The 13,882-nt window shown below is 44.2% G+C and overlaps 3 protein-coding genes and 1 non-coding gene across 4 annotated transcripts in view; 2 read left to right on the forward strand and 2 right to left on the reverse strand.

The window, feature by feature from the left end:
- Positions 1–3,875: 3,875 nt before the first annotated feature.
- Positions 3,876–10,395, reverse strand: RpL13A (ribosomal protein L13A). Its single transcript, XM_070538690.1, has 6 exons — positions 10,289–10,395; positions 9,695–9,767; positions 9,448–9,513; positions 8,222–8,469; positions 4,845–4,967; positions 3,876–4,075 (listed from the first exon to the last, which is right to left on the reverse strand). The coding sequence occupies exons 1-6, from the start codon at positions 10,307–10,309 to the stop codon at positions 3,989–3,991; spliced, it is 618 nt and encodes a 205-aa protein (XP_070394791.1). The 5' UTR covers positions 10,310–10,395; the 3' UTR covers positions 3,876–3,988.
- LOC139060631 (small nucleolar RNA SNORD34) lies at positions 4,144–4,213 on the reverse strand. Its single transcript, XR_011514984.1, has one exon. It is a non-coding gene; the product is annotated as a small nucleolar RNA SNORD34 (small nucleolar RNA).
- On the forward strand, positions 4,980–7,776 carry LOC139060013 (piggyBac transposable element-derived protein 4-like). Its single transcript, XM_070538689.1, has 2 exons — positions 4,980–6,094; positions 6,180–7,776. The coding sequence occupies exons 1-2, from the start codon at positions 5,907–5,909 to the stop codon at positions 7,288–7,290; spliced, it is 1,299 nt and encodes a 432-aa protein (XP_070394790.1). The 5' UTR covers positions 4,980–5,906; the 3' UTR covers positions 7,291–7,776.
- A 360-nt stretch (positions 10,396–10,755) lies between the features above and the next one.
- Positions 10,756–13,882, forward strand: part of LOC139060012 (protein regulator of cytokinesis 1-like) — a 29,902-nt gene continuing 26,775 nt past the window's right edge. Inside the window, exon 1 of the mRNA XM_070538688.1 lies at positions 10,756–11,038. Within this exon, the coding sequence (XP_070394789.1) occupies positions 11,001–11,038 (38 nt within the window). The 5' untranslated portion in view covers positions 10,756–11,000. The remainder of the gene's footprint in view (positions 11,039–13,882) is intronic.

The raw sequence follows: 13,882 nt of genomic DNA on the forward strand, positions 1-13,882 counted from the left end.
ACATTCGAAACTTTCTTTACCCATTTTGTGCAAACTGCTCGATTCCCCATGGTGGGTATGCGCCACTTTTGCAGAGGAAACAACTATGTGCACTGAAACCACCGGAGTTCACGCTGAGAGTTTTGTTGCTTCTTCCAGACATATGTGCAATTCCAAACGGCACATGTAATGTGTACTTGCCGAAATTTGGTGAGAAAAATAAATACTGAGTATGTATGCTTGCGTGCTAAACAAATGTTCCCCATGGCCACAGCGAAGCTCCACTGGCAAAACTACAACTACAGAAAATCACACTGGTTAATTTTTTCGAAAGACTCTTTGTCCAAGTCCAGCTGGGCTACCGATCTTGGTGCCATATCCTCATGTCAGGACACAATGATGCTTTATGTGGGCCAACAGTAGCGTAGTGCAAGGCACAAATCTTGCAGTTGGGGTGCCTCGATGCCCTATGGTATTGAGGTGCTCTACTTGCACCTCAATACTTTTATTCCTCTACCTCCTCTACTCTTTCATGTGTATGGTTAAACTAGGGGGCGATGTTTGAGCCTGTAAAAAGTGTGAAGGGAATGCTTCAGAGCACTCCCAGTAGGTGTGAATTGTATTGATTGACGATTAATTAGGTCTGTTGTCAATGTGGTACTTGATAGCATCATGTGGTAATTCAAGTGTATTAACCTGGCAGGTTAGTGCAATGCCCTCTCCAGGATGTGAAGGAGCCTTGTTTTTGGATTCCTCGAGCTAATTGCAGCCTTTATTAAGTTCGGCAATGTTGTGAAACCAATAACTGTCAGAAGATGGCTCTTCGTGAGAACATGCTAATAACGCAGTTAGAAGCACAGGGCATGCCCTTGGTTTCTTGCAACAAAGTTTAAAGCGTGCAAGCATTCACATAAAAGCAGCAGCATATAAAACACGTTTTGCCAATTTCAAAATATGCCTGCCTTGTACGGGTCTTTTGTGGTGAGAGTATCGATATCAGAAAAAAAAAAAATCCAGTCTGCAACAGCAAGGTTTGTCCTTGGGAGGAGGCTGGGTCTATCTGGATGACGGAACAGAGCAGTTTTCCATAATCATTTGGGAATCCGCTCATCCAGGTATATGTAGCCCCTGCATTGCGTTTTATTGTATAAAGGCTAGGTCGTACCTTTCCAGGATGACTGTTTAAAGGTTTCATGAACCATTGTCACTTAGAATTCACAACCTAAGGGCAATGGGGGGAAGTCACCAGGCAGAAAACGAAGTGAACCTCACTTCAAGCTACCTATGGCCACAACCAGACTACTCTCTCACGGAGCACGGAGGAGCAAGTGAGTCCGGCCGTGCTTGGTTTAGAATTTGTCACCGCCCCCATCGAAATGCAGCCATGACTGACCCATAGGTGTACACTTCACTCTGCTTTACAAGTGGTATCCCACATCAGACTGTCTCCGATTGCGCTGTCAAAAGGAAGCGAATCGGGCACCAAACTTCTTCCTTGCCACCCGTCGTGCATTGTTGGCCAAAGACATTAAGGCGGAAACTAGGGGTGTGCGAATATTCGGAATTTCGAATACGAATCGAATATTTTCCATATTCGAAGCGTATTCGATTCGAGAAATGCATGTTCGGAAATTCACGAATATCCGAGGACGGCCGAATAACGGTGGAAATGGCGAATATTCGGATAGACTGCGAATAATTGAGCAATTAACCAATTGTATGCTTGCTCCGCATTCTCCTAAGAACATGTTTATTAACTGAGAACTTCGCATGATCCGCTCATTATCTGTATGCTCTGTTTCAGTCTATCTGCTTCAGGCATTTGAGACATGATCAGTTTCGGTTTCTTTTTCACCAAGCTTTATAATTCCAATTATTTTTGGAATGCTCCATTGCCTTGAAGGTTGCAAAGGCAACTCAGGGTTTGCTAACATTGTTGCAAAATGTATCAAGGCTCTTTGTGCGGAGTGGAAATTTGATGAAGTGGCCAGCCTAGGCATGTTTCTTGATCCGCGCTTTATGGCCACAGTTCATCAGGCATCTGGTCAGATGATCTGGCTGAAAAACCTTTTGACAAGGGAGCTCCAGGAAGCCATCGTGGAACACCGTGGGGACACCGCCGTGCCAGCGTCGACTTCGTGTCCACTGGTGGCATCGAGTGTATGGAATGCTTTTGACGATCTAGTGATGAACAAAGAGAAGACACATTTGGCATCTGCCCCTGAGAGGGAAGTCACAGACTACGCGCAAAAGCCTCTTCTGGAAAGGGGCATGAATCCTTGTGAGTGGTGGCAGTCCACTGGCCGCTTCAGGTACCCGCTTTTAAGTGCACTCGCCCGGAAGTACTTGGCGATCCCTGCCACTTCAGTTCCTAGTGAAAGCGTCTTTTCTACCGGTAGAAATGTGACAGTGCATAGAGAGCGTTCACTTTCTGGCCATATTGAGCAGTTAATTTTCCTTCACGACAATCTGTAACAAGCGTTTTACCTGACTGAGGGCATTACCCGAGTCCATTATCTATAATTGAGTACCTCTTTAATTTGAAGCAACCTTGTAAAATGCAATGTTATTTTTAAAAGGGTAATAAAGCTATTGTTACCTCTCTTGCAATTTTTTAATACTACACATGTATTCGATATTCGAAGAGAGTTATTCGCCTTATTCGTATTCGATTCGTAATCGAAAATTTCAATATTCGCACACCCCTAGCGGAAACTTTATATTCAATAATGAAATTTAGCAATAAAAGTGTTTTCAGGCATGTTGCCTATAGGCAACACTGACCAATAAAAGGTTAATGGTATTGAGTGTCCTGTAGGGATAAAGAATAATCTGCACAACTTAGTGCTTCGTGTGATGGGATATCATGCTAAGGCATAAGCTTGTTTATTGCCCACTATCCCCTGGTGACATGGGACACACTCCAGGAAGCCCTGCAACGTGTGGCATTAGTGCGAGAGAGAACATTGGTCTGCATAGTGATTGTACACACAGGCAGTGAACATTATGCGGGTGGAGAGGTTGATTACATGGCCATAGACACAAGAGGCCAGGGCATTGGTTGTCCCAGAGGTTTGATCCAACTGAAGAGTTGAAATGCAAGAAACTCTCTGCCAGATGCACCAATAAAGGCTCGCAAATTCTACCAGCTAGCTAAACACGCAACATCACCCTGCTCTTGCCAGCAGTGCCTCCACTAAAATCCAGGGCTTTGCTTCAGCTCAGTATAATTCTCTCAAGTGCCAAGGGACCTGCTAAACAAGTTTGCCTTGCACAGTCAACAGGAACTAAGATGTTCGCAATCATTTTGGCTTTTGCAAGAGTATTAACAAGCCAACTAGAAGTCTAAACATCAGTACTCGTATGCTGTGTACCAAATCCAATTATGCTTCTGGCCTCTATGGCAGGAAGGGCCCCAACTGCTGCAAAACACTAAATGAAGCAAAAAGAATTTCTGAGTAGCTGCATAGTCCTGAAGGTCAAGTCCTAGCATACAAAACTCTTGCTTCTTGTAAAGCAGCTGGTCTTTTTTGTAGCAATTTAACATATGCGATTTTCAGTGCACTGTCGGCATGTCACCTATAGTTTAGGTGCTTGGACCCTCCATTAAGTGACCACATACCCCAAAGCAACTTCAAGAAATGCGTAGCTGAAATTAGGCTAACATTGCTCACCAGAATTTATGCAGAACCTGGAACAGTATGGAACCCTAGGTGCAAGACTTCTGGGGTACGTTGATGCGCAAGGCTTAGAGGCCTCGGCTTGGGACCTGTGTCATCCACCAACCATCGGGTGAACGTGCTTAATAAGGCTGTTAAGAAAACTGGACAACTGCCACCTGTGCAAACGTTGCTCCAGTAATATAAACTAATCATTTACAACCAAACTAGCCAAAATGAAATCTCGGAGTTGGGTTTTAATGGAATAACTTAAATTGCTACAGCGTTCTCAGCAATGCTCACAACAGTCACCTCGCACGGCCCACTGTCTTTATTCTTGATCAAGTATATCACACAGCGTAGCCATAGCTTTTGATGACCTTTGCCATCGGTTCCACCTGCTTGGCAGAGAGCTCCTTGGCCTGTGCGAGCAGTTTCTGCAAAGAAAGGTGCAAAACATTAGATTACCTGCTCACAACAATCGAGCCAGAGGTTTCTGCTGCTCAGGATTCTCAGTAAAAGTTTTGATATCACAGATCATCAAACAATGTAGGTATAAAGCATCATGGAATCCAACAGTTTTACAGCACCCTCTGCGAAAACAGACCACCTCCCATCACTTGGGATATCTGAACAGTTTAGAGGATACGGAAGTTTAAAGTCCTTCATTTACTGTATAAGTTAATAAAACTATTTAGCTGCCCGCAAACAGCACTGTCACAAAGCACATGAAAAGTAATCTAGGCACAAAGAAAACATGCAGTCAGTCTTGTTATAAATTCAGACCTGACAAGCAAATACCTTTGTTCAATACCATTTTCAATCACGGTGCACAAATTTGTGTACACACTGGTTTTGCCAATTCTGCCCAATGGTGGGGAGGTAGAAACTGCACACGTTAAGCTTTGGGTAAACTGAACCATTTACATACAAGTGTGACACCAATTCACTTGCATGTTTATTGATACACATGGCCACTTTGCTGAAGGCACTACGAAGTCTAATGTGGTGTGCTGCATAAGCAATGTTTTTCGCTTCTCTTATTGTGCCAGCAGCGAATTTGTTCAAGTGGCTTGAGTGGGCAGTGGACACCCTTTTAAACGAAGCTGTCACAGCAATAACAAAGGCTTGAGTGGTGGTGCCGTCTTGGAGAGAATGCATAATCGCCCACAGCCACGCACAAAGCAAAGATGTCCCTACACTCACCCTGTCCGTCTTCTTGGCCTTGTGATAGAGGGCAGCCTTGGCTTTCCTTTTCAGCTCAAGAGACTCGATGACGCTCTGGTACTTCCAGCCGACTTCATGGCCAAGACGTCCAAGAGTGCAGTACTGCAAGTGAAAGCCACACTACCAGTTTACATCATGCCACAAATCTGACTGGTCTCACCAGTTACCTATGCAAAATCAGCTTTCAAGATTGATTGCACTGCCCCCTGTGGGAGGGCTCAATGTAGGTAAGGAATAGAAGCTCATCACAACTGAAAATGATCCTCATGAGAGCTGAAGCACGAAGCAGGGGAGCAAACACTGGGCGACTGAACCAGCTTTTCGCAATGTTTGTCAAAAGACAGCTTAGACTCCCTTTACTGATTATCCAATGGAAAGCTACATGATCTATAACACCTTAAATTGGTGCAGGAAGCAAGCATGAACTTTTGCTGCCTTTCTGGTTTCTGCAATGATCACTGCTAATTGCTGCACATAAATAGGAAGACAAGACCTGCACACATTTGCAGCAAAAGCGCAAAAATGGGAAGCCAAAAAAGAATCCTTAAAGCAGTCAACGAATGCTTTTAAGTCTGATTGTCTCCACACGATCACATAGTAAATTCTGTACCATTACTTGTTCATATACCAATTTAAAGTGGAACACAACTGTCAAACTTGTGTTTAAACAATTCAGTTAACTTATAAAAATATATGGAAGTATGCATGTTTGGGCACTAGTGCTTTAGAAACAAAATCTGGAAAAGAAACCGGTCTTTAATGGCCGTAGCCCACACACCCCTTAATGTCTTAACGATTCAGCAGTCGCAGCCCTGCTTCTTAACACTTTCGGGACCGGCCCATAGGCCATCGATCATATATGATCGACGGTTTTGCGCGCACTGCCCCGTTCAAATTTCCGCGCGCTTGGACATGTAGCTCCATCTAGGAGGTCGTCAGGAACTAGACTCTCGGTTTCGGCATAGTTTCTTTCATTTCCAGCAGGTGGCGATACGCGAGAGAGAATTTTCTCGATTGCGGCGGCGGCGGACGCAGTGGAAAATGGCGTTGTGCTCGCGTCCGGTCGCTCGAAAAGAACGCCGTCAATCGCGCGATTCCGCTGCTTCGGCAACGGATTTTTTTGATGAACCGAGCAGCGAAGAGTCTGAAGACGACTTCGGCAGCTCCGATTTTATTTCGGACTCCGATTCGGATGATGATGAGCCACGGACTTCATCTAGTAGCCGAAGGTGAGCATAATTCCACATTCATTTCTTTCTGGAGTAGGTGAACGGGCTCGCTATATGTTCTCATTATTTTATCTTTACTTGATAGGGTCTCAACAAGCTACGGCAATGATCTGCTGCCGCCAGCGCAGAAGCGGATTGAGTTTTCGCCGCGACGGGAACCTGGCGTGTACTTGGACGCAGAAGTGGGCGTGGCGCTCAGAAGCGGATCAAAGAAATTCTTGACTGCTCTGGACTTCTTTCTTCTGTTTTTCTCGATGAATGTGATCGAAACAATTTGTGACAACACGAACAAGTATGCTTGGACTCACATTTTGGAAAAACCAACGCATGCTTGTTCCGATGGATCTTGGGAAGAAGTCACCCCAAGTGAAATGCTAAAGTTTATCGGACTCGTAATTTACATGGGCGTTGTGAAGGTTCCTCGGCTGAAGCTGTATTGGAACGTAGGAGATCTGTACAGCGGTCTGCTCCCACCACGGATCATGCGGCGACGCCAGTTCATAGCTCTACTCGCAATGTTGCAAGTTGCAGACTTGGACGATGTCACTCAAAGTTCAAGAGGAAAGCTCCGATACATGTGGTGGCTCCTGCAACACATGAACAAAGTGTCAGCGAATCTTTTCCAGCCACATCGCGATCTTTCCGTGGATGAGCGCATGGTGAAATCGAAAGGGCGGTCAGGCATCCGACAGTATATCAAAGATAAAGTAACAAAATGGGGCTACAAGCTGTGGGTCCTAGCTGACCCTGGCACCGGATATACTGTGCAGTTTAGTGTGTATACCGGTAAGCGTGAGCAGCCAGGGCCCCATGGCTTAGCTTTCGACGTAGTTTGCCAGCTGTGTCACACATATCTTGATCAGGGCTACAGGATCTTTATGGACAATTTTTACACTTCTACTAGCCTGTTCAGTCATCTTCTCAGCCGAAAAACATTGGCTTGCGGAACCACACGCAAGGATCGCCGAGGATTTCCTGCCGAACTGAAGGATGCACGGTGGGAAAAAAAAGCTCGACGTGGCGACATTCGATGGTTGCGCGATCAGAACATCCTGTACCTTCAGTGGAAAGACCGGCGTGTTGTCAACATGATGAGCATGGTTCATACTGCAAATGACACGGTCACCGCAAAAAGAAGGGAAAGAAGGCAAAACTCCTGGACTCATATTTATAACAAAGCCTCTGCTGATCCATGATTATAATGCTGGCATGCTAGGCGTAGATAAATCGGATCAAATGATTGGATATTATAATGTTCTCATGAGAAGCGTACGGTGGTGGAAGACTGTTCTTCCACTGCATCGATATTGCATGTGTGAACAGTTTCGTACTCTTCCAAGCTCACCGCACATTGCACCCAGAGATTCCTGAGCTGGCACGCACTGCCGGGTTTGACCACCTAGCTTTTAGAGGAGAGCTCATTCGGCAGCTTCTGAATCTTGACGGTGCCAAGCAAGCACACACGCCTCCACCACCCGTCGCAAAACATGCACTCCACAAGCCGGAAAAAGTGGCAAAACGCAGAAACTGCAAGCTGTGCTATGAGCAGAAGAAAATCGAGCTCAAAACTAATGTCTTTTGCAGCACATGCCAAGTTCACTTGTGTTTTACGACTGCCCGGAACTGCTTTGTCGAGTGGCACAAGAACCGTGGGACCTGAGTGGCTGACCACTGGTGCAAGCTAGATTTCACACAAAAAAAAAGACAGTTGTAGATACGCGTGCCAAATTTTCACAAGCAAGAAAGGAGGCATTGTAGCACATTTTGTACATCTTGAATTTTTTTTATTATGTTTTTCCACTTTTATATCCATGACTTTTCCAACTTTTTTATGTTGTTCTTTCAGCAAATCTTGAATTTGAGATTTTTAAAAAAATATTATAGATCACTTTTAAGTCTAACCTTTCTTTATGCATGAAAGACCATCTAATTAGCTACATTTTGATAAACATTGCAGCAATATAGCGTAATGACTATTCGTAATAAAAAATAATTTTTGACACCCATCAGAATTGCCTGTTTTTTCCCCGGTCCCGAAAGAGTTAACACGTACACATGAAATTCAAAGGGGCAAGTCACTTTCAACCACAGTATGCATTCATAGAGCAGAGCAGAGATGTACCATACCCTGCGCCTTGGGTTGAGCCGGAGCACACGCAACGCTGATGGCACCACCATGCGCTTCATGCGGTGGTACGGAGGCGGCACACCCTCGAAGACCTTCAGACGGTCCAGTGCAAGGGAGCCACGCTTGGTCTTGTGCGGCAGCATGCCGCGCACTGTGCGCCACAAGATTTTGCTGGGTGCCCTGAAGTGGTAGGGCCCCCGCGCTGGGTTCACATTGCACCGCTTGCGCAGGAAGTCCAGGTACTTCACTGCACATGGAATGGGCGAAGGAGAGTGCAAATAAGTCACGAGTGATATGAGGAGCAGGTGGGTAAACCTTTAAAACGATTGCAAGTCAACAAACATTCAGCACTATAGCAGAAGTCAAGATAAAACACCAACATAAAACACCACCCCTCAAACAAGACTTGCCTTGCTATTTCAGCACCTACCTCACCTGCCTTTAAGAAAAAGTTACTACACTGCCAGACCTGTCATATTTTACACAGCAGCAGCTTGCTTCATGGGACTATGCCACCGCATGCCACATGGCTGCAAGCAAGCTCAAATATATGGCACAGAACTGGCACCTCATGTTTGGCACCCAGCATGCAACTTGAGCTACACGGTCTGTTATCTTCAGAGACATTTTGCCGAGTATTGTTGGTCACTGAACGGCATGTCCACGAGATGGTGATTAAAATGCCTGCTGAGAGCATGCACCACATGAGCCTGCAAAATCTCAGACATGGACAGCAGCAGTAGCATTGGTAAACAGTGCAACTTCGCCATTTCGTTGTTAAAAATATTTTTGAAAAAGCTTACGTGGTAATGATTATGTTGCTGTTGACACTTTGCACTAGCAGCTTTGGCTCCTCAGGTTGAAACCTGGGCCATTAGGTGACGGACGAGCTAAAATTTTATGGGCAACCATGTAGCTCCAAATAAATTCTATCCTACTAAAGCCTCAGCTACCATACACATCTTGTTAGAATTTCTTTATAGGAGCTTCACTCGCACCTCACCAAGTGACCGGTGTACTTTTCAGCAGATGCTACATTTTAACGTCTTCCAAACGCCTTTTCGGCGTCTTTAAAGATCACGCTGACTCCAGTCCTAACTTAAAGATGCATCTCGGTTCTTGACACGCACAGCTAGTTTTCCAGACTTAAAAGCGGCACGTTGCCCGTGGAACCGAGCACGTGCACTACACGGGAAATTTGACAAGTGCTAGAAAACCGACTTACGCTTATTCCTGAAGAAGCTTCCAGATATGCAGATCCCTTCGCATCGCACGACGACCACGCGCTGGCCTGGGCAGAGGAAAAACAGCAAATTAATGCAAAAGAACATCCGACGTCTCGGCAAACTTAACCGAGAAGGGACTCAGATGGTGATGCATGGTAAAGGTATAATCACATCGATTATCATACGTGTGGATGTGAAATTATCATCATGTCAACGCAGTGTGGGCATATTATGAAGGATACTTACCATGAAGCAGTGTTTTCGCAACTAATGCAGAGAGACGGCCAAGTAAGTGGCCTTGGCCGTCGATGATAATGGGCTGCAAGATGAGAGAAAAACAAAACTGAGTCAGCGATATAGCACTCCGAAAACTTGCCACGTTCAAATTCAGACTTCCGACTCGTATGTCCATAACATCAGCGATTTATCACAGCGCATACCAAAACAAAAGCGTACACGAATACAAGCTAAGGTTCGAACGCTCACGCCGACATACCGGCGTGAATAGGCCTAACAAAACATGTGGCGACACTTGACACTAACAATCAGTACATACCGATGAATTAAATTAAAGTTCAAGCTGCACTGACTAAAAACTAGGTCGGCTTTCTTAGTAGCGAACACGAATTAAAATATTAGCGCACGCTTGAAACGAGGGCACCAGTCAGTCTCGCCACGTGAAAGGAATCCAACAATAAATGGAGGCGTTTTAACTAAAGTCAAGCAAAATTACGCGTACTTTTGAAACCTTAGACATTAATGAATTATTAAAACGAATAAACGCTGCCACTGACAAAGATTTAAGACGTCTCGGAGCGAAAAGTACGGACCGCCACGAACCTTCCGTGAAAACCCAGTCATCTTGACCGGAGAAAAGACATGGAAAAGAGACTTCGACGGGGTTCTCCCAAAAGCCAACACGGCGCATTCATGGTGGCCAGACTAAATGTAGATTCACGGTTTTCACAAAGTTTGCTCAAAGGAGAAAAAAAAGAAAGCTTCCTGTAATAAAATTTAGCGCACCAGTCTAAACTAGACGTCCTGAATAAAATTATTACTACTGCATTTCATATAGGTGAATTTATAGCGAAATTTATTGCGTAATATTGTCCTTTTGACGACGCTTTCGCCTTTGGAATGTAAATGAAGTGCAGAGACATTACGCTAATAGGCAAGTCAGTGGCAACAACAATTTTATAATAGCCAGGTTTTATTTAATATATTGTATAACTTATAAATGATTGGCGAAGTCAGTAAGTATTAAATGAAACCCCGTAATTTCACACATTTGGCCATTTGGCACACACAAGCGGCGCAGGCATCGAGGCATCATACGTCCATGGGTGCACTTTCTGGCGAGATACCTGATTGGTTCCCACCCAGATGCCGCCGAATTTGTGCTGTGCACGGATATCTTTATTCTATGGCCTGGTCCCTATCTAAGGCCCGTTGATAAAATAACTTTGTCCAACTAGTTTGTGGTCCAATCGACCTACCTGACCAACCACTAACCGTGTGCAACTTCCGTGCCTCCGTTTTGACTTGAGCAATCATGGAAGAACCGGAGGACCGCGCAATCAAAGAGATGTGGTGAGTACGGCGTTTAGTTTGGTGCCAACTTCTGTATTTATATACTACCTTTGCAACGCAGCGATTCTGATACGGTGTGACCGAACTGTCTGCAGTGTCATGCCAAACTTCCTTGTTTCTGAACAGCGGGATTTGACGGCTTGAATGCATGCCGGTTGACCATTAGCTTTCGAGTTCACTTGCAGCAGAGGGCGGGGCGCGAGAACACTCTTGTACCGTACGAGCTTCCAGTTCATGATCAAGGACCACCGGGGCCGTACTGTGTAAAAATTTCCTGTTTTTGATTCTTTCTCTTCGCGTTTGCTCATTTGCTCCGACCCACTGCACCAGCTCGTCAATATATATAATACAATAATTTGCTATATTCATGGAAAAGAAGGCGTTTTTCTTGACATGCAATGCACAGAATTTGATGTTCGTTGCATTTTAAAAAACTCCCGACAGTAGCATGTAGGTCATCAATTTGTAGCATCTCTTTTCCCCCGGGAGTGTTGCTTTGGCAGCAGTGTCTTACCACAGCTTGAATATATATATATATATATATATATATATATATATATATATATATATATATATATATATGCCGGCTGATCTTTTCTCGAAATTAAAGAAAATCTGGCACCACGTTTTCAACTCCGTAACTCTGCAATGGAAAACAATATTGCACTTATGTAAACTGCATGACCTATTTGGACATCCGATGTACGACGGTTATTGAATAAGTAAGGGCCGTGTGTACTTAAGAAATATATATATATATATATATATATATATATATGTATATATATATATATATATATATATATATATATATATATATATACACACACACACACACACTTAGAAAAATATACACCCTTTGGGGCGTATCTTGTCCCACAACAATAATCGTCATCCGTGCCTGCCCGCGTTTCCTTTCTTTAACGCTGCGAGCACGGTACTTTCCAGTCACGAACGACATGCGCCTTATCAGTGTGACGCAGCATTCTCGACAGGAATGTAGCGAGCGCCGAGTTTTCAGGAAAGGAAACGCAAGCAAGGCAGATGACGATTATTGTTGTGGGACAAATATACACCCCAAAGGGTGCAACCGTTTTAAGAGTGTATATATATATTCGTTCGTAAAAGCTTTTCTTGGTGGGTTTAGTTTAGTACAAACCTACGTCACTTTTCTACATAATCGCCGTTAACTAAGCCCTTTTCGTACTGCTGCCCCAGTTTCTTTAGTCCCTCTGCATAGAAGTTCACCACCTGTAAATAGAACCAATCGACAATGGCGGTCTTGAGTTTTTTGTTGTCTTCAAACCGTTATTCCCCAAGCCACTGTTTCAATTGCAAGAAGAGGCAATAGTCACTTGCTGCAAGGTTGGGACTGTAGGGTGGCTGAGTAAAAAGTTCCCAACCAAAATCTTGAATCTTCTGGGTTTGCGCGTTGGACCTTCCCACACCGTTGATTTTTGATTTCATGTCTCAGTTTGGTGAACATTTTGCAGTATAAGTCAGCTGTGACTGTGTTCCCACGTTCCATGACATCAACTATAAGAGTGCCTTTTTTGCACCAGAAAATGCTAGCCATCATTTTCCTTCTCAAGTAAGGAGACAGCTTGATTTTTTTCGGTTTTGGTGAAGAGGAATGGTGCCACTGCATTGATTGCTGTTTTGTTTCTGCAGTAGCGTAGAATATCCAAGTCTTGCCGCCTGTAGCAATGTGCAAAAACAACTTGTCTCCATCTTGTAGCAGTCCAAAAATACTCGTCCACTTGACATTCTTTGCTGTTTAAGTTATGTTAGTAAGCATTTTGGTGCCCACTTTGCACACACTCTGCGATATCCTAGCTTTCAGTTACAATCATGTAAATTATAGTGCTTCCAACCGGAAGAAACTTATCAGCCCACTAACTGTCAGTCGTCGATTTAATCGTGATCCCCGGTCCACTTGTTGAACAGTTTGATTGGTCTGGATGCTGGGCCTACCACTCCACTCTTCATCGTGCACATCTCTGCGGCCATTTTTGAACTCTCCACACTACTTTCTGGCCTTCCCTTCACTCATCACTGTAGGCCCATAAACTATAGCACAACTCCCCATGAATTTCAAAGCTGATGATCCTTTTGCATGCAAAAATCAAATTACAAGCCGCACTTCACAACAGGTGGGAGCAATGATTTTCGCGGACATTGGCTGCATTCCCTGACAAGCAAACAACTATACTGGGCCAAAACAATAACTTCATTACCTTCGCAAAGAATTAACAGACAGTGCTGCACAAATAGAGCTTTGTTCTGACATGTAAATATTTCAATATAAGCAAACGGCCCTTGCTTTTTGAATAACCCTTGTATTATACAGCACTATGATACACCACTTATTTGTGATTCTTTTGCAAAGCCTTAATAAGCATTGCAACAATTTCATGGAAGCTGTAAGCACATTTATCATTAACTGTCTACAGAACTAGTTGCCTTATGTTTTTCATGAAGTGTTGGATGTGTAAGCTATGTTCCTCAGTTTATTTTAAATTTTCAGGTTGTAAGCAATTTTTCTAAAGAGCATTGAGGCCTCCAATCAAAATTTTCCTTCCTGCTGAATGTACCGGGTGCGGCAGGTATTTGAGAAGAAAGTTACGCCCACACACAAACAGACACATAAACTAGATGCATATAATTTATGACTATTTAACATTGTGTACAGGTGGCAATGCATGCAATGAATGTCATCATTCAATGAAACCGCCGAGAGCAGCAATCACGGACTCCACACGCTGCTGAAACCGACCGCAGGCTGTGATGAGGTGTCTTCGAAACATTTGTAATTGCATCAACAATAGCTCCGCTGAGAGCCTC

Source organism: Dermacentor albipictus, chromosome 5, assembly GCF_038994185.2.
Source record: "Dermacentor albipictus isolate Rhodes 1998 colony chromosome 5, USDA_Dalb.pri_finalv2, whole genome shotgun sequence".
In the NCBI taxonomy this organism is placed as follows: Eukaryota; Metazoa; Arthropoda; class Arachnida; order Ixodida; family Ixodidae; genus Dermacentor; species Dermacentor albipictus.

Coding starts and splice junctions, on each gene's coding strand:
- RpL13A (XM_070538690.1), bottom strand. CDS start 10,309: ATGACTGGGTTTTCACGGAAG. Junction 9,514..9,694: donor TGCGAAAACACTGCTTCATG/GTAAGTATCCTT, acceptor TCCTCTGCCCAG/GCCAGCGCGTGGTCGTCGTG. Junction 8,470..9,447: donor AAGCTTCTTCAGGAATAAGC/GTAAGTCGGTTT, acceptor TTCCATGTGCAG/TGAAGTACCTGGACTTCCTG.
- LOC139060013 (XM_070538689.1), top strand. CDS start 5,907: ATGGCGTTGTGCTCGCGTCCGGTCGCTCGAAAAGAACGCCGTCAATCG. Junction 6,095..6,179: donor ACTTCATCTAGTAGCCGAAG/GTGAGCATAATT, acceptor TTTACTTGATAG/GGTCTCAACAAGCTACGGCA.